The following is a 27,854-nucleotide window of genomic DNA, read 5'->3' as shown; positions in this document are numbered from 1 at the left end:
GTGGAGCACTCTACTCATGAGTCTTTTCTGCAGAAGGGCAATCTTCTCCTTCCATTCCTTCAAGGATGTTGCAGGATGCTCTTCTGGCCTCCTGGAGCCCCCAAACAGGTGCATCAGCTAGCTCCAGAGAGTTCTGGGTGTTTACTAACTGCCCTGTCGCAGGAGCTGACTCTAGGAGCAACTTACTCTGCCACCATCTTGCTGGTTCTCCTATAGGTTTGTTTTCTATTTTTTTAATATTTATTTTCTCCCCACTCTCTCTTGTTGTTTGCACTTGCTTTGTCTGTTGTCTTCTTTGTTTCTTTAGGAGGCACCAGGAACTGAACCTGCTATCTCCAATGTGAGAGGGAGGTGCTAATTGCTTGAGCTACCTCTGTTCCCTGCTTTGTTGTCTCTCTCATTATGTTTTTCTTCTTGGTCTCTTGTTGCATCATCAGGTTGTGTCAGCTTGCTGTCTTGCTCATCTTCTTTAGGGGGCACCAGGAACCTCTGCTCCCTGCCTTGTCCTTTCTCTCATTATATTTGTCTTCTTGTGTTTCTTGTTGCATCATCTTGTTGAGTCAACTTGCTGTACCTGCCCATTGTGCTAACTTGCAGTTGTCTTTAAGTGGTACCGGGAACTGAACCACAGACCTCCCATGAGGTAGGCGGGAGCTCAGTTGCTTAAGTCACATCCACTTCCCTAGATTATAGTTTTTATACTATACAATATCTGGTTTCAAGTTACAATAAAAGGAGAATTTCTGTTTAATTTGCTTTTATGACTATTCATGCAGTCTAGGATGTGAGCGTACCACATGTAACTACTCTTTCTGGATACACAACTGCACAGATTGGTTGGGTTACTGAAGGTGATTGAACTCTATCAAGAAATAGAATTATGGTAAGAGCCCAACAGGTTTGAAGGTCAGTTTATGATTCCAATGGATAAATGGGATTTGGAATCTAATGATGGTTTATTCTGAAAATAAAGTTAAAGTTGAATTTCACAGTCCTCTCTCCATTCCTATGCATGACTCAAGAGTCTCATTTTTTAATTGATAGATTTTTCCATTTCTTATATTTTAGACTTTTAGGTGGTAGTTCACCTAAGATTACTTTATCTAGCAAATAGTCTGAAACTAAAAAATTAGTAAATTCAATTTTTTAAAAGGCCATTTGATAAATAATTGAAAAATGTATGTTTCCTCAGTTATCTGGACATGCTTTGCTAGATCAATTCTGGATCTAAAATCTATGCTTCCTATAATTGGGTCCATCACATTCATTATTTTTTTTAAAGATTTATTTATTTTTATCCCCTTTCTCCCCTACCCGACCCCCAGTTGTCTGTTCTCTGTGTCTATTTGCTGCGTCTTCTTTGTCCGCTTCTGTTGTTGTCAGCGGCATGGGAATCTGTCTTTCTTTTTGTTGCATCATCTTGTGTCAGCTCTCCGTGTGTACGGCACCATTCTTGGGCAGGCTGCACTTTCTTTTGCGCTGGGCAGCTCTCCTTGCGGGCACACTCCTTGTGCGTGGGGCTCCTCTACGTGGGGGACATCCCTGCGTGGCAGGGCACTCCTTGCGCACATCAGCACTGTGCATGGGCCAGCTGCACATGGGTCAAGGAGGCCCGGGGTTTGAACTGCGGACCTCCCATGTGGTAGACGGACGCCCTGACCACTGGGCCAAGTCTGCCACCCCACATTCATTATTATAGTTTGTCAGCCAAAAATGATTAAACACTTAGTGACTGACTCTTTTTTTGTACTCTTCCTGAGCCATCAGAGCCACTAAGCTGATATTGTTATTATATGTTCTAATAATATGAGCATCATCATAGTTCCCTAGAATAAAATGATCAATTATGTATTACATAAATAATTAAATTGCTTTATTTTCCCAAAAGTTATATGCATAGATAACAGAATTTGTGTATATGTTAGACAAAACCAGTACAAACTATTTAATTTAATAGATTTTTATTATCAAATTTTTTTACAAAAGCTGAGCCCTTTCCATGTTTACAAGGTAGCCTGGGAGAGCTAACAAAATAAACAAGAACTTTTCTAGATAAATGTGTCCATATACCAGTGTGGTTTAAGTCTGATTCAAGCTACAACTCATTATCTCTGAAAAAAATGAAGGCACATTTATTAAATGTCCAAGGGAAATTCCACAGTTTGTAAAATTGGGATAATAATACATAGCATTCTGTTTATTTTCAATTTTGTAAAATGAGCCCAAGAACTTGAAATACTGCTAATTAAGATGCTCAAAGAAATGAAATAAAAATTGATACAAGGACTCCCAAATTAGGAGTTGCTATACAAATATTTTCATCTTTTAACAGGCCAAGCTGATGTGTTCACGTCACAGTTCAGGCTGCCTCTATCACTAGGAAACATCAGTCTTTTTTTAAAGAGCACATTAAAAATGCTTTCTCATCACCTTTGCTGTGTTTTTGTAGCACCTATAGCCGTAGCTGACACCTGGGGGCCTTGCATTGTTCGCAGTTTCCCTTGTATTTCCTTGGAGTCTACTCAGCTGCTGTGGTTTTACTCAGAAGTCAATGCTTTGCATATATGATTTCCTGAAGCTGCTTGAATAGTATTTCTCAGAAAACTTTGCCAGTCTGGTTATGAGCATACTTCTCTGTCGGGTGCTGGCGGTAGTCTGGTCAGGTGGATATCCTCTCTTCTCTGCCTGCCCCTCTCTTTTCTTGCCCCTGCCTCAGTGACATCACTGCCTACATTTTGTCCTCCCTTTAAAAGAAGAGAACAAGATTTGGACTCATCCAGTTAGAAAAAAGAAATTGCTGTCCAGATAACCTTTTCAAAGCTCACATGAAACAATTCATGTTTTTTTGGTTGATGTTGTTTTGGCAGCTAATGTGGAAATGATTTTAAATGATAAAATCTGACTGAATAATTTAGACTTCTATAAAGCAATAATCTGTTGTGGAGACAGAAGTCCCAATTTAGGTCTATAGCTAATGAAATTTGGGTACAAAGGTTACCTTAAATTTCTTGATTTGAGTGCATGTTCTTTAAGATCATCATTTTGACAATGTGGTTTTGAGATAACAAGAACAAAAATGGCTTTTAATAAGCTTTAAGTGGAAGGCTGTTTTGAGATGCTACGGTGAAGAGAAGCACTGTTTTATGAAGTGGCTCATGTGGGTATATATATGGTGGTGTGCCGTGCTGCTAGCAATTCCATGGTCTTCATCGGTATACCACTAGGGAGAGAAGAAAAAGATCAGAATTAGGAATTCAGTAGTTGTGGTTTTTTTAATCAATTCAAATGAACCCACACAAGCACTATGCTATAAAACAGGGTGTTTTATTCTTGAAACAATTTATAAACTGAAACATGATCAAGAGGGTGCCTAGTTTCCCCCAGAGCTTTCCCAAGGCGTGTTGTTATGTCCTGAAAAGTCTCTGATTCTCCCTTGCAGGTACTAAGAGAACTCACCATGAATTTGCTTCACTGAATAGTGCTTTAAAGATATGTAAATTCTAATTAAAATACCCAAATCCATTTTCAAATTTGACTCAAAAGACACCATTGTGCCCACTTGTTTTAATTAAATGTTATCATTTTTCAAATTTTTTTACACTGTGGTAAAATAAACTGCATTAAAATAAATGAATTTTTAAGCAATTTTTCTGGAAAAATCCACTTCAATGTTAAACATGTATGCTTTATATGTATGTTTACTTAGGTTTTTTAATTAAAGTCAAATGCATTATCTTGAGTGATTAGATTTTTCACTGGCAGTTTTGTTTTGTTTTTGTTCTTAATCTGGCATACTCTGGCATGGATGTAGAAAGAGCTTATGACCTGAGGAAAAAAATTATCAATTAATATCATATTACACAAGTGAAAAGTCATGCTAGACAAATATATATATTGGAGACCTAAACAAACTTTTAAAAATTGCCTAAAGTACTGTGTCTTTTCTTTGAGTAGTGGAAAAATAAACCTCAAACTCATATAAGAATCTGGTCAAAGGATATATGCCAGTTTTTCTCAGTATCCAAATGATTGTTCCACTCCTCTACAGTGGGCAGCCTTTGGACTGAGCACAGGGCAAAGCATGCGTGTTAGAAGACAGTGGGGGGAAAGCAGGGTTTTCTAGCCAAAACATAAGAAAACTGCATTTTACACACAAAAAAATATTTAGTGCAACACATACATACACACATACCTTTTTTTCCTTTTAATCTTGAAAGCTCTAGTACAGAAAATGAATTTGACTTAATACCCAGAAACTTCAGTCTGGTTGGGCAATAACAGCTCTAGTCATTTTTGACTTAATAAAACAAGCCTAATTGTTTATTGCCATGGTTGTTCCACAAAAGATAATGTGGCAATGGCAAGAGCTGAAGAATGCTAATTATTAATATCCCACTGTTGTTAGAATGGCTAGTACTATATCCTAGACAGAAATGGATTTTCATATTTGAGCAGAACTATTATCATGCTGATTTCACTTTAGAATTACTCTGCCACACACTACTGCGTAAGAGATTACTTTTGAATCAAAATACGCAAAGGAGAGACTGCACAATCGCATGGATAGGAGAGTGGTGTCTCAACACTCCTAGGATATGTAGTATTATCCCAAACTCTCTAATATTATTGGATATTACTCTGTGTACGGTTCAAGGTTAATCACGTCTCTGACTTTGCATTGGAAAAATAAAAACCTGTTTTATTCCTTCCCTGTCTCCTGGGACCTCTTGGAACCACAGCCCCAGCAACCACTTCCCTCCCCTTGGCACAAAGTTTTGCTATACCATTGCCTGGAAATCCACTCCAGCATCCACCAGTGCTTTGGAGATCTGAGCTGACTGCTGAAAGTGAACGTTATCTGCAGGGAGAGAAAGGAAACAAAGTAGCTAATAGCAGCTTCCCTTTTCTGATACCAGCCCATGGGAAAAGCACCAGAAGAAAGGGACTGTCTGAAGTTCTAGGACTCAGCATCCCATTTAGCCCAAGACAAGTGAGTTGTGGAAAGCAACACTGTTTTATTGAAGTAAATGTAACAGTCTTGCCCCTCATGCTTTTGTTTTGTCAGTAGTGAAATTGCAAACCTGTCTGTGATACTAAAAAGTCTAATTAACTGAAACTCACCATCTGCTGTTCCATGAATAAGGAGGTACTCAACTTGTTTAAAATTTTCAGCTCTGCTCATGACTGTTGAATTCTGGAATTGGGAAAAAGAATGTCATTATTCAAAAAAGGATCTGCCATAAACTGATTTTTCACTTCAGTTTACAAAATAAAATGTTTTCAGCTGGGGCCCCCTTTGATACAAAATATAGCAAACCGATATTCAAGCAAATGCTGTCTCCCTGCATGGCAGAATGCACAGCATGCCCTGTGCCTGGGAGACAGGACTGCAAAGGGAGAATGCCATGTCTTCCCCGAACATGCAGGAAGTGGGCACCTGCCACCCGGGCTGCATGCAAAACCCCCCTTGAGTCCCAGATCCCAGATTGGCTGGGTCCTCTGCATTAGCACAGGGCATAGTCTCATATTAGCAATGTATGTTCCATGGGCTTATGCTGTAGTTCAGCCAAAAAGTGTATTGCCATGGCAACCATGTGTCACATGATGCCATACATGCTACATTTCAAAGAGCCTGTACATAGCATTTGCAACTAAACATACTCTGCAATATGTCATGTGAACTTTGGTCCACATTGCTAGGCTCTGAATGAAAAGTAAATATTACCTCTTTCAGAACAGATGTTTAAAACCTAGGCAAATGTAACATATGGGAGGGAAAAAGGGTGAGAAAGATCAAGGATGGCATTGGAAAAGCAGTAGGCTTATTGTCTGCTTCATTCTACATAGGGGGAAATACTGCTATGGGGAATGACCACGTCATTCCCAAAGCAGATAGAGAAACAGGCTAAAAAACTGGGAGGTCAGCTTTTGAAGACTGCTCTATGGCAGGCATCGGGTAGGGTTTCTAAGATAAGTTCAGGAGTCTTAGATGGAGAAAGCCTTTGAAAGCATAGAACTGGTCATCTGATCTTAATTTGGGATTTTTTTCAAAGTTGGGAGGCAAATAGCTAATGCCTCATAGATGGTATGGTGTTTTTGCAAGGGGTTGGGCTAGTCTTCTTTAGCCCAATGCATATTCTTGTTATGCATTGGGCAGGGTTTAACATCTATGGATCAGCCAGCTAGTCCTGCAGCATGTTGATGAATTCAAGTCAACTTTATGAGAACCAAGGTTTGTGGTTTACAGATATTTTTGTAGCTAACACCAGTTTAAGATTTTTGATGGTAGTCCCGGTGGGCTGGCAGGAAGGGGGTGGGACTGAGGTCAGAGTGCATTTTAGTCCCGGCTCCAACATCAGTGAGCTGGGAGACAAGAGACACTCTTGAGTCTTGTTTTCTGTAATATGAGAATAAGAATCACTCCTCTTGCTCTCTCACTGAAGTCGGAATCAACAGACATGGCACAAGTTTTTTGTTTGTTTGTTGTTGTTTAGAAGTTAAAATGGATGATGATGATTTGAGAATGCTGTGACATGGTGTTTGTCTGGAGAAGAGACAGTCTGTCTACAACTTTCAGGACAGAGTTACTCAAAATATTTCAGTCGACTGAGGCTCCCAAGGTTACCTTGTCCTGGAAAGCTAAAAGCAAATGCTGTCCCACTCATGTTCAAGTTAGTTCCCACTCATCTTGACCATACTGTGTTTCTGATCCAAATTGAGGATTTACCCCTATGAACTTTCCCAATAACCACCTAGGACTCATTAAAATCCACATTCTTATTTATCTTTAAGACACTTTTTATCCAGTGAGATAACCCAAATAAATCCATCCATCTATGTATATATCCACCTACCCACCCACCCATCCATCCCTTCATTCATTGATTCATTCTTTTTTTCAGCTAGTCAATCAATATTTATTTGTTATAACCCCCACTAAACCATAAGTTCCATGAGAAAAGGGATCTGTTTGCATTGTTCATTACTCTATTCTTAGCATAATACACAGTGCTAAATTAAATAAATAAATGAAAGAAATTATTAAGTGCTGATTGCATACCATCTACTATATTCAGTCCCAGTTTTGCAGGGGCAAGTAGGAAGAGCTGGGGTAGGTGGAATAAAATAGTCTCATTCTGAAATTGACTAAAATCTATTTTGCCCACTTTCAGCCCATGCACCATACTATAATAATAACATCTGAATGCTAACGCCATGTCAGGCACTATGCTAAGCATCATAAAGGATGTATAAAATCATTATTCCATTTGCTCCTCGCAACATCCCTGTGAGGGAGGACCACGCAAATCCTGTTTTATAGATGGAGAGGCTGAAATTCAGAAGGTGAGTAACTCTTGCCAACTCACATCTGTGAGAAGTGTCAGAGATGGACACAGCCTGACTGTGAGACCCTTTTGCCTCCTGTGCTGCACTGCGTCTCTAACAAAAATCCAAGCTGCACATAATGCGATCTTTCAGCAAAGAAACCAGCTGAAATCAAATCTGAATGAATTGTTCCAGAATTTGAAGTATACAAATACACTGGTACCCTTTGGCTCCTGAGACCACATGCCTTCTTACGCTGAATCCATTGGAAGAGATTGGGTGAGAGACTTGGAAAGCATTTGTTTTTGGACTGTGCAGGTGATGGGTGGCCTAATGCAGCAATGAAATCACCTAGCAATTCTCTGCCTTTCAGAGAGGAAAGGGTCAAAATAAGTCTCCCTAAAGATGGTGTCACACAACAGTCTAAGCGGCACACGGGAGCTGTGGTTGGAATACTGACAGGGGGCACCCCGTTGAGGGCTCTTTACTGCTCCTTTCTGCTAGTCGTGCTCTAATCCCGTGCTGACTGCGCCGCACTTTGCTCCCACCTTGTCTCTCCCCAAACTAAATCTAGCTCTTTCCTCATGGGAAATATTCAACTTGAATACCCACAAACCTGACCCAGATATGCTACCGTGCCACCTCACCTCACCTTCAAAAAGCCTCAGGGTCCTTTCTTGTTTGGCAGCTTGGGCAGCTAAAGCTGTTCCTACAACTTCCCGATCCATGAAACAGAGAAATGTCATTGAAACGTAAAGTAATAGTTAGAAGACATAAAAAATACACAGGACAGTTAGCAAGGAAAGTGATAACTACTGGAGTTTGGACCAAAACAGTTTCTGGCTGCCTTTTTTTTTTTTTTTTCTTAAATGGAGTGAATACAGGCTGAAAGAAGACAATTTTTATAAACAAGTAAAACCCTGAGCCTAAGATAAATGTTGTGATGTACACACTGTAGCTGTGATGAACTAGACATGGTGAGAAATGCAACATACTGAGAAAAAGACGAAAACTGTGATAAAAGTGTCATGATGCAAATTGTTTTACATTAACAATATTACACTACAAAGAAAGAAAGACAAATACTTTAATGCAGCAAGAGAAAAATAAAACAAAAGCTTTCCCTGCAATGGTAAAACGAGTGTGCCATTTCAAATGCACACTTCCCCCCTGCTCACTGAGAAAAGCCTTAGGAGGGACCTCTCTGAAAGGCAAACAGGCAGCCTGGAGGCAAACACCATTCCAAGGCTCTCGTCTGCAGAGAACATTTTTCCCCTCAGAACACAAAGCAGCTGTGTCACTTTGCCTACTAGATCATTCCCTACTAGAGCACCCTGGTTTCTCAACAAGTACCTTTACAGCGTGCTAGATAATACGCTGTATAGCCCATGAAAGGTGACGCCCAAAGGTAATGAAAAACCTGCATGCATCGACTTAAAGTGAGCTTAATTATCAAGAAAACTTTAGTCATGTTCTTTCAGCCCACCACCATGGGATAATCGCCATTTGCCTATGGATGGAAACAGAAATAAAATAAAGGATATGGATGACTATGATGTTAGAAGCCAAATAGTCTATCACCAGCTACTAAAAAGGAAGCTCAGAGTGATAAATGGGCAAGGATGTGAATGGTGGTGCAGTTGGCACTCTCCTGAGGCTAGAAACTTCCGGAGAGCCCTGCTGCCAGCAACAGTCTGGCAAAGAGAAGTGGGAAGGATTGGTCCAGTGGCAGTGCCGGATTCCACAGCATCTCTGTGAGGAGCTTTTTCTTCAAGCCCCAAGAAGAACCATCTGTAGCTGCTTGTTGGATCATGCTGGTTCTTCAATTACCTTCCAACAAACAAATCTTTGTATTATTTGAAATAAGAGGGAGCTGATAAGACTAAGGAAGTACTGTGAGAGACAGAAGGTATAACAATTTTTAAGCTACCCCTGTGCCATCTAAGAACCCTAAGTCCCATTTGCTTCTTGAGGATAATAATGATGGCAGGGATCATGTTTTGAAAGCTTACTTCATGGCAGGCACAGGTAGGACACAATTACTCCTTTCAATAACTCTCTGAGGTATGTCTGATGATCCTTATTACCCAGAGAAGGACAGTGAGGTTCAGAGAGATTAAGTAACCTCCTCAAGATCGTACTGCTGGTACGTGGTGGAAATACGATTTGAATAAGGTCAGTCTAACTCCAAAGCCTCTGCCCCTTATCATTATATTATATTGTACCTCAAACAACCCATTGTCATTTCCAGGCTCCTGTAGAAAAGAGCAAACAGCCACTGGATCTAATGGGCAATCCCTGCCTTTCAGTGAGATATTACCTTGGGGTTACCTGTTTGCTCTGTGCAGGCCCACACTTGCAACCAAAGCCTCCTAAATAATATTGAATGGCACCACTTGGGGAAGCACCATTAATGCCACGACACAGGTCACAGGAAATGTTTAAGAAAAATAAATGAATTCAACCCACTATATGAGATGTTTTACTTGTTTACATCCATCAAACAACTGTACCCCTGAGATGCCAAGGAGAGCTCCCATCCACCCCAGACAGGGGGCTCTACCTCAGGCCTCACCAAGCATCACTGGCTTCTTTAAAGATCACACAGCAGTCAACATTTTATCAGCACTCAACAAACAAGTTACGGTTTGGCTTAAATCTGAAGGTCTCTCTCCCTTTGGCATATTCTGGGATAATAGAACAAATGTCAAATCAGTACAAGATGGCATATTTACAAAATTGCACCCTGTTTTGCATAACCTAACGATGCAGCAGTTCTTAAGGATTGAACATTTCAAATCTGCTAGCAGAAGACTGCCAAATCTATGACTGTTTCATACACTTGCCAAAAGCCTATCAAATTTTGAGCAAAATGCAAAATAAATCTCCTCTACAAGTTAAATCAGTCCCTTCTGTGCGTTCCAGGCTGCCCTCTTCTCTTGGCAATAAAGCGCAGGACTTGGGAACCATTCCTCTTGCCCTTGATCTTTTACTTCTCTCTCTGTATAAATTCATCCCCTCCCCAGTCTTATGTCCTGCCTTAGTGGCCACCCTTTGGCCGACTCTTTCCACAGTCCTTATTCCATGTTATCCTTCGATTCATTGGACCTGCCTCAGAGATGCCAAGAAAATGAGTTCTACCTGCTACCTATTTGTCTCCCAGGCTGTTCTGGCCCCCTTCTCTTTGGGTAACCAGTTGAAGACAGTTATGCTCTTCCTCTCCATCTACCTGGATCTTTTTCTAATGGCTTCAGCTAACAACCCTCTCCCTTTCTTAACCCTCAATACCTGTATGTTTCCTAACATTTATTTCGGTGCCTCAGTCTCCATGTCACTAAAATGGATAATTGGAATGTGTCTTTCAGAAGCTTTGGAGGAGAATTAAATCTGATACTCCATGTAAAAAGCTTTGAATTGCATCTGGCCATGGAAGCATTTAATCCATGAGGGCTGCCCATGGTTTGCTCTCATTTGCAAACAGTTTGCAATTATGTATTTTTAAACCAAAGAACCTTTCTTCAAATAAATCTTTATATGTGAGCTCAATATAGTAATACAAATGTATTTATACAAATGGAACTGGATACGCTCTGACTGATGTAGAAGAGACGTGATAGAAGGGTGAAACCCTGACTTTTTGGCCATTTCTCTTCTACTCCCTACATGTTCCCAAGGTATATAATTCTTGGGCTCCACCTTCACAGTTTGTAAACCACTAGTCTATTTCATACATGTTGGGCACTTATCATATTCAAGTTCATGCTTTATTACCTATTCTCTCCAAACATTTTCCATGTTTGTTTTGCCTCACCAACAAGGTGATACAATTCCGGACAATCAGAACAATAGGCACTTTGAATGGGTAGACGAAAGAAAGTCTACCACTTACTCATGTATTTCTTTTTTTTTTTTTTACCTGCACAGGTTTCTTTAAAAGACCAGTGATTGGCCATAAGAAAGGCCATTCAGCAATGTCAGTCAGAAACTCACTCCTCAGGCTGTGGCTAATTTTTATTGCTGTTGGGAATATGAATTGTCTCATTGTCTGATTCCTTTACCCAGATTTTGTTGCCATTTGTGTCTGCTGTAAGCTGAGAATGCACTGTAGAAAAGGTGTTTGCACAGAGCTACACTGTCCATTAGCTCTTTTTTTTGCTTTTTTGTTACTCCTCTACTTCAGCTGTGAACTCAGAGCTTCTGGTACTAGCTCCTTGGGGTTTTAGGGAAATGGACCACTTCCTTCCTCTTTGAGTTCCTGGTATCCACTAAGAGTGCTCCTGCCTTGCCACTTGGCAGTAGATGGGCCATTATCTCTAAAAAGAGTCTTATGAATGCGCTGCATGGCCTAAGCCTTAGTGCCAGCGTCCCTAGTCCATGTGGTACCTTTGTAGGAGTAGGAAAGGGCTCTCCCTCCAGGTAGCTGCTGCCCCACAGGTGCATGCCTGAGTGAAGAGAGTGCAGACTAGCCTTCAGCAGGACAAAGAACTATACATGACATCCTGCTGTTCCTCTGCTAATTCCATGTTCTAAATGGTAAGTAGGACTGTTATTTTATAAGACCTGCTTCTCTCGGTGATGTGGGTTTCTCTAAATCCCTCCAAACCTAGGTCATCAATGGCATAATAATGAATCCTTTTCTCATGAGTTTTATTAAAAATGATATTATTTTCCAAAAGCTTTGATTCTGGTTATTTTATGGATGGTTAGCTGAAAAGCTGAAAAGCTATGCCCATTGGGAACATGGGTGCAGTTCAGGGCCATAGTCATTATACACTTTGGGTGCTCATAGCCTCTTGGTGCTAAAAAGAGTAAATCAGCTGGACTAAATGTGGATTGTTTTCAAAATATTTCCTTCTGACCCACTAAAAATGCACAGGGTGTGAAAACCTCTCCGGGAATGTCTTTGTCTTTTCAGAGAGGGGTGGGAGAAAGGCAGGAAGACAAGGAATGGAGAGAGAGAGAGAAAGAAAGAGAGAGAAATAAAAACAACCTGGGAAAGAAAAGTAAAAGATGGAGTCCAGAGGGGCAGCTGGGGCCTTGGAGGAAAATAGAATCTTTGAGTGTGTTCTTGCCAGAGACAAAAGCACAGGCTCATTTAAAAAACAAAGGAGGGCAGCTTTATTCTGAAGCCTGCTGTGCACCAAAAATAGGCACTTAGATTCAGTTCTCCAAATTTGGAGGAAGCAACTTACCATGATGGAAATAATTCAGTTCATGTTTTTGCCTCACTTTCTCCTGCGCACCTTAACTATCACCCTCCCAGATAATTCCTCTGAGTAACACATTGCAAACCTTTAGCTCCCCGGTACTGGCAGTTTTAATGTGTCCATTGCCAGCAATGAAATTTGTGCCAAGAAAATCCGACTCCTGGCGTGGAAGGATTAAACAGTCCTTTGGTGCCATCTGTGCAGTGAAGTGAAAGAGTGACTTTGTGCACCCAGTGTGCGTGTGTTGCCATTGGCAGTAGGAAGTGGCTTCTATTTACATGACTACCTCCCGCAGTGAACACCTAAGGGGAGAGATGAAAATGGCCACCGAAGTGGGGGGTAGAGTCGGGAAAGTGGGCGGTCCTGTATGGGAAGGAGAAACCTATAGGAAGCACTGGAGTAAAATGCAGGTGGAAATGGCAGATTGAAACTTTGTTGGCTAATGTTCTTTGAGGGAAGTAGGGTAGATGCCATGGACTTCCTTAGAGTCAGGGATGGACTTGACCCTGTGCTTCAACTTTGAAAGAGATTTTGAAATGGGCTTTTTAAAACGAGCTTTTGACTCATCACCCACCATGTTCTAAAGCCAGAGATAGGGTCCTGGCCAGTACACCTTTGATGTTTCAGGAGCTTTTGGAAATTTGGGGTAACTGAGAAAGCTATTTGGCTTCCCAGCAAATATGGTGTACCACAGGAGGGATGGTTTACAAAAATAAGCATGCTGGTTGGATCATTAACAAGGAAATTCAAGCTGTAGAATGAGAGAAGTGATGGAGAACTACAGCTTTCATAACAATGTTTCTCCTCAAAAAGTTTTTTTAAAAATTAAATCAGGGATGTTTGAAGGTTTACACTTCATACTGGATAATCCAAAGAATACAAGGTTTAGTAAAGCCTTGAGAAGCAAACAATATTGCAAAGGGACAAATTGAGAACAAAATAACTTAGTCCACAATAGAAAAAGATGAAGAGTAGCAGATATACCCAGAAGAAGATTGGGGTAGTGGGAAGTTACTCCTTAAAAGGAAGAGTTTCTGTTTGGGGTGATTACTAATTTTGTTAATAGATGGTAGTAATGGTTGCACAACATTGTGAATGTAATTAATGACACTTAAAATGGGTAAAAATGGCAAATTTTATGTTATATGCATATTACCACAATAAAATATCAAATGAAAAAGAGAGATACACAGAAAATGGCATGGAATTCCAAAAAGGATAGTACTCCTCTGGGAACGCAGTGCAATTTTCTTAATGGATGGAGATGAAGGGGAAATGCCATTCCAGGTCGAAGGAAAAGAGTGCCTACGGGCACAAAGTGGGAAGACCCAGGAGCCTTCAGAGGACAGTACATGCTCCTGGTAAACTGGGTGGTTGTAAGAAGGGGTTGAGGGGTTAAAGACTGCAGATGGGACTTAGTTCTGAGTACACGAGAAGGGGCCTGAAAGTGTTGTATGTTGGGGTTAGTTTCACAGCTTCATGTGGAATGTACAGGAGTGTGGACAGACAAGACAAAGGGACACAAATTAGGTCATTGCTATCAAAGGAAACAGATCAAGTGATAGTAGCAATGTGGTTGTGAAGAAGGGAAAGGATGTCTAAAGTAGCTTATTGGATGTGGAGGAGAAAGAGTGGGAAGAATTGCGTCCAAGATGTCTGATGGCATCATTAGCAGTAAGGTGGCAACCTGATTATAGACTGCTTATTAGGGAAAGTTGACTTGTTCACCTCACTTCAAAGACTGCTACTTTTCTATCCTGATTGGAAAGTATAGTGAAAATCCACAAATTGCAGGCACAAACACTAATGCATACCGCACACACATATAACACAAACACTTAAAAAACCGCAAAAATGACAAGCCTTCCTAATTAAAGCTGAAGGAACAGATAAAACTAAACTGTCTATACTTATGTTGCTAAACTGGACATTGTATTTGGGTTTATTGTGTTTTGATCACAGGGGTTCAGAATCCATAGTAATCAATGATATCTGGAAAAAATGTAAAAGTATTGCTCAGAGCAATGTGTTAATATGAAGCCTATGTATTGATAGTCATGGCCCAGATGAAGAGAAATTATGATTGTAAATTATTCTTCTTGTTACTTTTATTTCTTTTTAACTTGTCCAGGGAAAAGTTTTGAATGTCCCTTAAACAATATAAACATCAGAGATTTTAACTTGTAAGTTCAGTGTTTTTACTTCCCAACTAACATAAATAGTAGAATCAGGAAAGATGTTTTCAAAGGGTCAAAGTGCTGGAAGAATCCCTAGTACTTACAGTAGCACCTCCAGCTGCAATGAGTACCTTCTGGCTCTCCGTGGCATCCACATAGCACATGGGGGCTGCCAACGACAGTTGCACCCAGACCATATTTCAAATGCTATAGCCCATCTGCAGAGCAACCTGCCTGTGGCGTCTCCCATCAGGCGGCCAGCCTTGGATGCTATTCAGTAATTTGGGTAAAAAACCTTCCCAGGGTACAACCCTACCATACCTACCCCTCACCTGCTTTCCTAAATCTTGAACAAAAGAGTTGCACCTATTTAGCTATAAGTATGAAAATTATGACCTACTTACATATTAATTGTGACAATATCCTAAGAAATTGTAACATATAATTAAAGGTTTAGAATCTTCTATGCTCTAAAAGGAATATGTTGAATTTGACGTGTTTTCTAAATTGAAATTTTTATGATTAAATTAATTATCTGGTGTTGCTTTGTATTTTCAAATGAATGCATATTGTGACCTATATAGCATACGATAAAACTGTAATTATGCAGAATATAGTAGGGGAAGCTATTAGAGTATCTCTAAACCACCTGTGTTATTTCTTTTTAACAAGAATTTTGTTGGAAATAAAAAATACTTTTTTTTCTAAAATAGATTCAATTTAAAATGTTCTTAAATCACTTATAAATAGGCTATAAAATAGGTGTGGGCCTCCAATGCTTACCCTGTAATGGTCAAGGTTGTCTTCTGGAGTGGGGAGACCCATGTAACGTTCTGTGTACACTGAGTCTGTGACCAAAAAGAAAAGAAACTTAATTCATACAAATAAAAACTTTTCTTCCTTTTATTGGGTTACTTTATGTGTTTTTGTGTATCTTAAAATTCACATAGATATACAGTGTTACTCTAAAAAATAGCACCTCCAGGTCTTTATTTGGTTTTTAAGGCAGCCAGAGACACTGATTTCCAGACACCTGCTCAGACTTATGCCTGTCCTAACCCTAACCCATTCCCACTTAGCCCTTAGGAGGGGGCAGAGGGAGATCTGAAACCCAATCAACAATCTACCTGCAGAAGAATCAATGTGAAGTGGTAAAAGGTAAAGAGCTCTATACTGTTGTTTGACACTCTCAGTGACTCAACTAGGATGACGCTTAATGCATCAATTGTCTTGATTTTTTTTTCTTTTTTCTTTTTTAGGGGGTACAGGGGATTGAACCTAGGACCTCGTATGTGCAAAGCAGGTGCTCAGCCAAACTTTTTTCTTTTTTAGGAGGTACCAGGGATTGAATGCAGGACCTCGTATGTGCAAAGCAGGCATTCAACCACTGAGCTACACCTGCTCTGCTACTGTCTTGATATTTCAGGTCCTTGGCATAAATATTATGCACTCCTTTGTGATACCTATTTCCTTTACATTTGGAAACCACTAACAATGTTCAATTACTGTTTGCTTACTTAAATCATATTTTAATTTTTGACAGACTGGAATTCAATGTAATGAGAAAAAAAAAGAATTCAGTTATCATGTATTTGTTGTACACGCTCATACCAGCTTAACTACTCCACCTTAATGCCAAGTTTTCTCTCTCTTTCTCGCTTTATGGAAGGGCCTCAATTTGGTGTTATGACATTAGCTCTGTTAACTATAAACATGGTGGAAAGACAAACTTATATAATTGGTTTGGTTATTTTGAAAAATCAAACATCTTTGCCCTATTTTTTTAAATTAAAACATACATTACATGTATTTGCAGGACAGTCTGAGAAAAATTTCTGTGACCAAATTCTAATATAACTTTTAAAATCTGAAATACCTGATTTGAAAGACACCTCCTTAAGTATCTAGAATATAGTAAATAAGTGAGTATAAGAACTATGTATTGCCATTGGGATATGTAGGTAAATGTCTTGAATTTCACTGTATTGTAATTACATAGGTATTTCAAATCTGATTTCATTAATCCTTTAAAATGGATACTTCATCTAAATATCAACCTTAAACAATATTCTAACACTTTTTGGATGACAGGTATTGTAGACTAAAAACTATACTGATAACAAGTTCCACATATTCTTCGTGCTATTTTTATGAAAATCAAAATATTTTCCTCCAAAAATATAAATGGCAATATTTTATCATTTCGATTAAATATATACAAATGTATATAAATATATATTTATATACATATATACAAATGTAATTTTATGTTTAGAGGACAGTAAACTTTATCTTGCACCACCTCAGCTCCCTAAAGGACAGTAAACTTTAAAAAGATCTTCATAAAGTTCTCATATCTTTTTTAACTTGCACATTTAAATATTAATAACTTAGTTTGACAGAGAAAAAGTATAGGTTTTAAGGGCAAAATAAAATTTTCCCAAAACAGATGCAGACCTTAATTCTGCTGGTCATAGGACATTATACATCTTTCTTATTTATACTAGCCAGATTTACATGTGTAAGAAGACTTGAAATTAAAATAAAAGTACCCAATGCAGTTATTGTAAACTTTTAGAAATTTGTCTTGTAATACCATTGATGTATTGTTTCATTTATGTAATTTTGAAGAAAATTGTTCAAATTTACACATGGATAAGAACTCTAGAAAGTTCCTGTATGTTAGGTTGGTCCATATACAGTTAAATGAAGGTCTCTTCTTACCATTCCATGTTCTAAACTCACAAAGACTATTCCTACTATCTTATTAACCACCAGAGGTCTCCAAAAACAAGCCCTCCAATCGAATGATTACTATTGAGCAGAAAAGTAATATATGAAAACAAATCCATAGTGTGTCCTCCAATTTTTTTTAAACAAAAAGGTTTTAGCTATGTATTTTTTGCATTGGCTTCTTTGGTCTGGGAGAGGGATTTCCACAGAATTAGGATTAGGACATAAGAATATTTAATGATCATATTCATTATCAAATAGTTTTCACCTGATACCACATAGAGGACTTGAGCTGGGATCAGAAGAGACAGGAAAGCATTTCATTTCCTCACCACCTCAGGCTTTTCTTTCCCACTTAGCTGTCCACTGATTACTTCCTCTCCTTTGGGAATTATAGACTTACATGCATGTGATGTCTTTATAGAGTAATCTTTTCTCAGAAAGAAGAGGATATTCTATAGTGGTTTGCATCCACTCTGAGGTTGTGGAAGAAAACAAAACCTCCTAGAACTGGAATTCCCCTGCACCTACTCTCCTATTTGACCTTTACCAGAGAGGAGAGAGAAAATACATGTTTCTTACATTCTGCTAATATGAGAAGCCCCAAATTAAACGGAGAACAAAGGTACAGGAGATTTTATTTGCCGAAATGCAGCACTGGGGCTGTTTCAAAATTTAGAAAATAGAATATCTTGATAAGCAACTAAATGTGTTGATAACTTATGTACTACCACCCAGCCTTTCACAATAGCAGAATAAATGAGATTGTCTTATTATGCGAACCCACAAAGTATCTCTACAATAAATCAGCTTATTCACTACGGAAACGCTGAAACTCACAAGGGGAAGGTTTCTCCCTGGAATTTCAAGGTCAAAGCACTCAGTGTCTCCTAGTACCTGAGTGCAATTACTTACCATAGTACTCCCATCGGGACACAGGAGCCACGGCTATTCCACACTTGAATACGCCACTTCCCGATCCCAGGACCATTGAGGTGACATACCCTCCATATGACTAAGGAAGGGAAACAGTTATTTTTATGGAGGTAAAGGAATAAGGACATATGGTAAGCAAGTAGCAGTTTCCATATTTCTCACATCTTTATATACTGTACCTCTTTAAAGATAGAAAACATGGTAGATAAGGCTTAAATTGGCCTTAATTGGGCAGTATCTAAAAACTACACTTTCAGAACCCTGGTCCCTTTTCTTGCTAGGTGTAGGGGGAAAATATATAGAGAATTTGCTGGCCCTGGTAACTGGGTAGTACCAATTCTAAGAAAAACAAACACTAAATCCTTACTGACTTTGACTCATTTGAAAAAGTCTCCTTCTCTTCCTCCCTCACCTCTCCCCAGCATGATAAACAAAGTTGTAAGTCTGGCTAGTAGAAAATCTAGTGGGTCACTGCCTAGAGATCTCAGACATTTTATCTGGACTTCCTTAGCTTAAAAATGATAGGCATGATTTTCATCTCCAAATGTCTACATACAAAAGATGAATCATTCTGCTCTGGGTTATATTCACTGAAGAATACATACAGATTTATCAGCCAAGCCACTACTCACCCAGCCCCAAATTGCTACGTGTTTGTCATCCACGAATGCCATTTTTGAAAATGTTCTAAAACACAAGGAGAAAGTCCGTGATTTTGTATTGCACCGGTATAGAAAAGTAAGACAATTGCACAAATTGTTCTACTAACATTTGTTCTAATCCATTGTATTGAAAACTAAGATGAATTACTTCCAGCAATCAAACACCTAAGGTAAATGTCTATCATTTTGTTTTAAGATCCAGATGCACAAGGTTTACTTTTGTTGGAGTCCATAAACATTTTGTCTGAGAGTGTGTGTGTGTGTGTGTGTGTTTCACAGAAAACAAATACTGGCAGTTTTTTTCACAGCTTTATATAAAAATTTACAGCCCAGATGCACTTTTCTTTACATAATTGAATTTAAATCTTTCCAGATGTTTTTCAGTTCGAGAGAGGCTGCCCCTGCAATGGGGAAATAAAGGGGCCTGGAGAACATCTGGGGAGTACTCAGAAATGTTTCTGGGCCCCCACCTGAGAACTTAAACACCTCTCTCTAAATAAATCCCTTCTATGATGGGTGTTGATTAGTTAGTTTGGCGTGGTTAAACAGAAAGCAATATTTCCTTGATAGCTTAAGGATTGTCTTTTTTTTTTTGCAAGACAGCTGTGTTCAGGAATGGAATTAAGGCAGGGGTTCTTAATCTTTTTTGTTCCACAGACCCCTTTGCCAGTCAGGTAAAAACCATGGACCCTTTACTAAGTCCACACTATACTATGTATTATTTAATAAATATATTATACCCGCACCAACACGTCCCCACAAAAATAAGGTTCACAATTCATGCTTAACAAAGTCTTTACAACTGCAACTGATGATGACTGTGCTCTACAGTTTTCCCAAAATGGAAGAGTAAACGGCTCCTAGACTGTACGAGCCATGCCTAGGACTTCCTAGCTGTCACTCTTCCCCTTATCCTTGACTATAAGAGATGGTGTTTGCTTGTTTAGCTAGATGCTTATTCAGGGGTAATTGTGTTTAATGAATTTGGAGTCTCTGTTCCTAGAAGGTGATAACACATATGTCAGTTCCCCAGTCACATACAGAGAGCAATGTAGGGAATGCTTTATTTAAACTTCATCTAAATCTATAATGATATAGATTTTTATCTAAATATGATTCCCTCACTAAATATCCACCCCAAGGATGAGAGATTACAAACTCATCCTAGGACAATCCAAATTCTTCCCACTTTACAACTTTGAAATATAAATTGAAGCAAAAGAAAAAAATCAGATGGTCTTTGAATTTATATACTAGCCACTCACCTGGCTGCTTCAATTTGATCTTCAACTTCAAATGTTCCCAGTCTTCTGTTTATTGCATGCATGATTTTATCTCCCTGGTAACCACTTCCTCTGCCATCAAAGCTAGCTACTATAACGTTTTCTGTGCTTGCAAGGTAAGTAGCCCAGTTGAGTCTGAAGGCAGCATCTGCTTTTTGACTGCAGGGACCTGCATATCTGAGAAAGATTCCAAATTGTTAGCTTTCATGGTTTTCCATCAATTGAAGAGTGCTTGCATTTCTCTCCCCATGTCACTGTGGACAAGAAGTGTGTATCTTTCTTGATCCTAAGCCTAAAACCATGCCAGCCACCAGGGGTTCCAGAATGGATCCTCTAAAAATTGGCAGCACATCTATAATGCTCTTTGTTTCCTTCAAAGATGCCTATCAGTTTTATCTTTGAAGACTGTTATCAAACACAGGACTTCATAGGTCAACATTTTCTAAGTACTACATATCTTGGAAATCAAAGAAATAATTGATCTAATGGTTGGGAGAGGGGAGCTGTGTTATGAAATAATAAAGATGACCAAAACAACGCTGACGACAATAAGTGCAGTTTTGAATACACCTTTTCATCTCGATTTACAAACACACCTAGACTACATGCGTATCCCCTAGGTGTAGCTCCCTGGAGGACTCTGACTGCTGTCTTGTGCTTTGCATTTCTTGCAAGACCTAGCACAGTAGTGTAGACACCCAGCATAGTGGTGTGGACCTAAAGAGACTGTAAATCATTGTGGAATGGACTAACATAGGGCTAAATGCTATTAACTAAAACCTCAAAAGAAAATAAATCGTATTGGAAAATAGGCCTGTTGTTCTGTATTCTATTTGTTAACACATTTAACTCCCTTATAGCTGTAATCTAGACAGAATACAATCCACTCCACTAATGGCTGTGTGCACATCTCCTTCAAGCCCTCTCATTTGTCTGCTATTTAAGAGGGCTCCCATTGCATGTCACGTATATACGCCATCTTTGCACCATTGACAGGACTCCTGGTCCCAGATCTTGAGTAACTATTCCCTCCAGCCCTTCTCTCCTCCTCATCTGTCCACTGTCCCCCTCAAAGGACTGGCCCCTCCTGTTCGCATGCCTTTGCACCGTTTCCTCCTTCCTCTTAGGGATGGCATTCAAAAGAACTTCAGTTATAAACAAATTATTATATAGTCTAATTTTAAAGTAAATACTGCAACAGCCTAAATTTTAAAAGAATACATCCATGTATTTTTTTTTCTTGGCAAGTAAACATTTTTTTAACAAGATATGAAATGCCTTGGCCCTCTTGACAATATTAAAATTGGTAGAGTAATAGCTTCCTTTACCCTTAATAATAGTTCTGCATCAAATTACATAATCCCGAAGATTAAATGAGATTGTTTTTTTGTGTGTTTTTTAAAAAATAGATTTAGACCTCTAGGGAGAGAAGAAAAATGACTGAACAGAAATGGTCACTAAATTTACCATTTTTTTAAACCTTTTTTTAAAACTTTCCTAATGAAGGATAGGTAAAATCCTTAGTAGAGAGATAAAGAATATAAAAATATCACATTTTTCCAATGAATCCTTCCTTAATATTGGGACTGAAGTCTAAAACAGATTAATGTCAATATATTTAGAATTAAGCACAGCTGGAAGTTTAAAGTATGCATTTTTTCCTTTCTTTGGGGTTTTATGTTTGCTTTTCATGGACTGTGATTATACTGGAACAGTGTCTGACACTAATATCTGTGTCCTTTATGTTTCCTTAGTAATAACAGAAAAGTGATGTCTCTGAGAGCTTCAGTTTTCTTATCTATTTATTGGGCCCAATAGAACTTTGCTGTGAACGAAATAAAGCTATTATAATAAAAGCACCTGGCACATGGCAGGCCCCCGGCATATTTGTTAGTTTTGTTTGGTTTTAATAAAGGAAATGAGACAAACTAGGACAAGAAAAGTGACATTGTGGCATTATGGGTGAGACCAGGGCAATTTTTGAAGAAGCCAATGAAAATGTGTCCTTAAAAATTACTAAAAATATCTTAAACAGCTTCCGTATTTAAAGTTTACGTGGATTTACATTTACTGTTCAAACACTTTGTGATTTCAAAACTTTCTCTTCCCAATACTTTACAAAGTTTGGATAATAATGAACATTCTCTACAGCACAGCTTCTCCTCTTCAGCAAAGCCGGTCATGATGAAAGTGGTATTTCAGGCACTAAAGGAAGAGATACTTGAGGTCCTAATGAACCAAAGACAACCAATGGGAAAATGTTTGGGCAAGTTTAGGAGTAAGGAAAATTGTGAAGACTAAGATCCATCTTTTGCTTTTAAAATGCCCATGAGTTAAGGATGAACTTGAAAATTCTTGTGGTAAGTGCCTTAAGAGTTAGGGGAAAAAAAGCAAAACAAAAAAATCCATACACCTTAGTGAAAGAAGAATCCCGTCTATATTCTCTATCAGAAAGATGAAGGAAAACAGGCTGGAATTTGTGAGAGTAAAATGGGAGGAGAAAATAATCAAATTGCTTCACAGTGATTCAGGAAGACAGAAAGGATGCATTTTTGGCCCTATTTTTCTGTAAGCTGCACAGGGCAAAAAATATACACAATGGTTACCATCCTCTTAAATACTTACACATCTATTAGTAGAGGATATTTCTTGGATTTATCAAAATGGGGAGGCAAAATCATCTGATACCAAAATTCTAAACAAACAGAAAGATTAATTAGTAGAGTTAAGACATTTCATTCCTTCTCCCTGTCAGTGATAAGTGTTATCTAGAGTTTAACAATTTGTTCAATTAAAATAGAAAAAGAAAATGAACTGTTTGGATCCAATATGTTTTTAAGATATAAAAATATTCTCTTTCAGATGAAAATACTAGTTAATATTAAAACAATAATATTTTCCCAATGTATGTATTAAATACATTGATGCCTTGTAAAATAAAAGTGCATCTTAGAATTTATAATGTTTTGTTTTTACGATTCTGTTCTTTGGCATCTGAGCTCCTTATCTAGTTTGTTTATGGCTTATGTTCTAAGTTTTCCTCCAAAATGTTTTCCTCTTCTTGAATTTCTTTGAAGCTGTTTAGGATTTTTAGTTGGCCCCCAATTCCATTTAAAAATTCTGATTTAATAACATTTTTGTAATTCTATTGCCGTCCCAGACCGCAAATCTCAGTTCCCATTTTCAGATCTGTGTTTCACAGAATGAAGTTGGGTTTACATAGTGTAAACTGTTACGTATATTCTGTATGGTCTTCTGCAGATCTGTTTAATTTCCGGTACATGATTTTAACATGAGTTTAATAAAAAATTTTCCCTATATAATAAATCAGTTTTCTTTACTCTCAAATTCAGGATATAGATTATTTTGCTTTTTACTCCTTTTGAAAAAAAGAGAGCTGCTCCATATTTTAATATGATTATTTTCAGCGTTAGTACATTTAACCTGTAGAGGAGAAAATCCTTATATCTAGATCTATTTCTTCCCTGCATTTATCTTTGTTTTGTTTTTTGTTTGTTACAATTATTTTAGTTGAGGAGAAGAGACAGTTTTAGGAGTAGAATCTTTATGTAGATAGATTTTCTCTTCGATTTGTAGTCTGCTGATTATTTTTATACTTGCTGATTAAATGTGCTTGTAAGAACACCAAAAATTTAAGTTTCCATTATAATTTCAATAGAAAGCCAAGAATATTGACATTCAATAGAATGTCAAAAATATTTTTAATGAGCATGACCAACCCATCATTTGATCTCTGCTTTTTTTTGAATCAGCACTAGTCAGTTAGAAAGCTTTTTAGTCCCACCTTTCTGAAGATGCACAATCTTTCCTTTAGGGTGGGTTCTTTCAATTCCTCCACTCTCTCTTTTTTCCTGCAATTTAATAATTATAACCATCTCCCAATTGGGCCCTCCCCACTCTGGCAGCTACCTCCTATAGTCCCTGTCAGGTTTTCCATCTAATCAGTGTCTTTTCTGACCCTAAAACTTTCAGGGGATCCCCACTATTAACCAACTAAAAGAGAGCATCTCCTCTCAGCAATCAATGTTTGTTTTTTTTTTGCACCAGGCTGTCAACATTGGCTCCCCCAAAGTTCTAAGCTCTTGCTACTCAAGTGTGGTTCAAGGGCCAGCAGCAGACGCATGGCCTAGGAGGGTATTAAAAATGCAGAATCCTGGCCCACCCGGACCTGCTGGATCAGAATGAGCAGTATGTTAACAGGGTCCCAGGTGATGCATATGCACATTCAATTTGAGCAGCACTACTCTAAACTGTTCTTCAGAAATACCCTGTACTCCCCTCAATTTTTTTCTGCCATGTAAAGTTTGGTGCATTGAATATTTTATATATTTATCCTAAATTAAAAAATATAAAATAAATCACCCTAATGTATCCCCAACCCCCCCCCCCCCGCCATGTTTTTAGTCATTAATAGGGAATACAAACATACAAATGAAATCTATTGTTCATGGTGGTCATTGCATGTAAATAGCCCAGGATTAGGCCACCAAGCCAAGGATGTGAGGGGGTGGGAGGGTGATTAGGAAAAATTCTGTATTTCTCTCTGCTGAGACTGAAGTTTCAACATTTTATAGCTGACCCTAATTTTTTTATACAATCATCTCAGATATTTTCAACCTCTTTGGGTTAAAAGTGGAACATATTAGGATATCATCAAAAGCACAATTAATACGTAGTAGTAAAAAAGAGTTATATTAATGTGAGGAAATATGAATTAGCATTTTCTCGAAATACCTTTCATCTTATCAGAATAAATTTTGTGTAGAATAGTATTCTGTTTTAAGACAAAAGATTATAAAAACAGTAGTTCCTGTGGCAGAACTTTTCATGGAAAAACACCCTTTAAAATAGATTTATATATAAAACAAAAGAGCATTTTTTCAGATTACGCTATTACAGTTTAGTTACATTGCATTGGTGTTTCCACGAAAAATACTATTCCAGGAGAAATTTTCAATTCTAATTTAACTTACTTGTTTCATTAAAAATAATGAAGTCCAGTGTTTTTGAGGGCATCTGGATTTCCTGTAGCATTTTATCCAAAGCAGAATTGTCTTCCAGAACTCTTAGTACTAAACAAATACACAAGACAAGAGTAATTCATTTACAATGTGCAGAATTTAGATTATGTAATGCAGTAATGAACACTTAGGCAATTCACTGATCAGACTATACATACTTCAGGTTATAAGCCTTGTGCTGAAGTCTTTGTTAAGAGACTCTAAAACCAAAGAAAATTGCACTGCACGAGTGCATGCTGGGCCTATTCACATACACTTTCTTAAAAGCAAAAGGGGAAATATGACAAAATACCTTCATTATCAGTGCTGCTCCTATGCAGAGTATAGAGGGGCAGACCGGGGCCTGTAAACATAATCAGGGAAAAATACATTTTAGGTGAGTATTTGAAATAAATGGCATGTAGGACCTTGCAAAACTATCGTTACCATTTAACTCTGTCAGAACACAATAATATCATAGTAGCTGAGGAGCTCAGTAAAAGGTGGTTATTTTTTTTCATGTTTCTTAAAATCATTGTAGTTGGAGAGTATGATGTATTACTGGAAAGTCTCAGGGCACAGCAGTGGAATGTAGGATGCGCTGGGGTGGGGGTGAGCCTCTGGACCTGTGGGAGCCTCTGGCACGGTGTCATTTCTGCACCCAATTTCCTCATCTGTGAACGGAGCGGTCCCTCAGCGCTGCGCTCCTTCCCTGCCCCGCTCTGCCCTCACCAGCCACCTCTCATCAGCGCGGCTCTGGCGAGAGGGGCGGCTGTCCTCCCGCTGCTCCACTGCGCGTCGGGACCCCAGCCCGGCCAGCACATCTGCACTGCGCCTGACTTGGATAAGCGATGCCTTTCTGGCATGCAGAAGTGTTTTTATCACAAGCACTTAGCTTCACGATTTATCCCAACCAACTGTGGGAGAAGCAACGTGGAAGATAACGTATAGAAAAACTATTCCGTGAGCTCTTCAATTTTGATGCCGTTGGATGACTATTAATTTTCACACTTGATCAGAACCACGGTGAAGGCACTAGGGAGACGGGCTTGAGCGCTGGCTCATCTGTGGTGTGACTTGGGAACATAGGAAAGTTCAACTTCTTAAAATGAAGTTAACATCTACTTAATAGAGTTTTTTAGAGGATTAAACAAGATAATGAATATAAAGCTTTTAGCATGGTGCCTAGTAAAAAGTGCCTGCCCAATAAAGGGTAACTAAAAGTAGTCATAGAAAAGAATCCGAAGAATAATGTAACAGTAAAGAAAATATGATGGTAAAGAAAAATTCAGATAAGTGGTTCCGAGAGCTTTTTGGTGATTTCTCTTATTTTAAGTCTGGATAATCTGAAAAGAACTGTTAAATTGCCAAAAAAAGACCTCCAAAGCAGTCACCTGAATTTTTCTTTACCATCATATTTTCTCTACTATTATAATTTTCTTAAGATTCTTTTCTATGACTGCCTTTAGTTACCCCTTATTGGGCAGACACTTTTTCCTAGGCACCGTGCTAAAAGCTTTATATTCATTATCTTGTTTAATCCTTAAACCTGGGCAAGGAAAAAGGAGAGGCAAAATGACTTAACGTAAGTTCGCATCGCTAGTAAGGGACAGGATAGGATTCAAACACGAGACTCTTGCCCCCAGAACCCTCCCACTTAATCACTCTGCTAGATTATCCAGGTTTCTTCATTTATAAAATAGAATCAAAATTGTAATAAAAATAGCAACAGATAGAGCAGTGAAGTGCTTAGAATAACAACAACAAAAAAACCCCACACCACGTGCACATATAAGGATGAAGTGCCTCTGTTACATAAAAGCTCGGAGGTGTATGAGTGTGCCTGTGTGAACTTTCAATCTGAAGCAAGCCACGTGGGTCTCCTGGTTAGGTGAAAGGAAAGGTGGTTAAACTCACCATTTAAATATCAGTTAAGGGACAGGGACTTATGCCATGTCGAGGGCTCCCTGAATTCAAAAGGAGAGAATTGGCCAGGCCAGAACAGAATACTTCCCAAGCTGGACAAAGGAAGGAGCCCTCTCAGGGGGAGATGGGTGAGGAGGGTGGGGAGAAGGGTGTGCAGAGGAGGGAGGCTTCCTAAGCGGGGGAGTGGGCGGGGAGTAAAGCTTCAGGCTGAGGGGCGCAGCCCGTGCGTTTCACCCACACACTATGAATCACAAGTGCCACCACCCACCCTCTCATTCATTCAGACTTACCTGAACATCTCAGCTGATAATACTTTGCCTCTTTACTAAATGATACAGAATAGTACTGACACCTTTCTGGATTCAGCTGACAACTAAGGCACTTCACGTTCGTGGGGTCATTAAGTTGGATTCTGAAAACCAAGGGTGGAAATTCAGTGTTTGATGAAAGAATAAATGAAAGAAGGAACAGAATAATGGCATAGTCCAATGTCATCAGAGATATCAGAATGCCAAACCAATACTCAAAAGTCTTTTTTTTTTAATGTGGAAAATACTTAAATTAATTTGTAATAACCGTAAAC

The 27,854-nt window shown here is 38.7% G+C and overlaps 1 protein-coding gene across 2 annotated transcripts in view; it reads right to left on the bottom strand.

Moving 5' to 3' along the window:
* Positions 1–1,944: 1,944 nt before the first annotated feature.
* DPP4 (dipeptidyl peptidase 4) overlaps positions 1,945–27,854 on the bottom strand; it is an 84,410-nt gene continuing 58,500 nt past the window's right edge. For both annotated transcript variants that reach the window (XM_058300753.2, XM_058300754.2), the window contains exons 16-26: positions 27,562–27,683; positions 25,659–25,709; positions 25,319–25,417; positions 22,950–23,019; positions 20,307–20,501; positions 19,012–19,066; positions 18,359–18,458; positions 15,494–15,558; positions 5,122–5,194; positions 4,785–4,858; positions 1,945–3,220 (exon numbers count right to left, since the gene is read on the bottom strand). In XM_058300753.2, the coding sequence (XP_058156736.1) occupies positions 3,119–3,220; positions 4,785–4,858; positions 5,122–5,194; positions 15,494–15,558; positions 18,359–18,458; positions 19,012–19,066; positions 20,307–20,501; positions 22,950–23,019; positions 25,319–25,417; positions 25,659–25,709; positions 27,562–27,683 (1,006 nt within the window). In that variant the 3' untranslated portion in view covers positions 1,945–3,118. The remainder of the gene's footprint in view (positions 3,221–4,784; positions 4,859–5,121; positions 5,195–15,493; positions 15,559–18,358; positions 18,459–19,011; positions 19,067–20,306; positions 20,502–22,949; positions 23,020–25,318; positions 25,418–25,658; positions 25,710–27,561; positions 27,684–27,854) is intronic.

The sequence above is a fragment of the Dasypus novemcinctus genome, chromosome 7, assembly GCF_030445035.2.
Source record: "Dasypus novemcinctus isolate mDasNov1 chromosome 7, mDasNov1.1.hap2, whole genome shotgun sequence".
Taxonomy (NCBI): Eukaryota; Metazoa; Chordata; class Mammalia; order Cingulata; family Dasypodidae; genus Dasypus; species Dasypus novemcinctus.
This window is presented reverse-complemented; position numbering and strand designations above follow the sequence as displayed.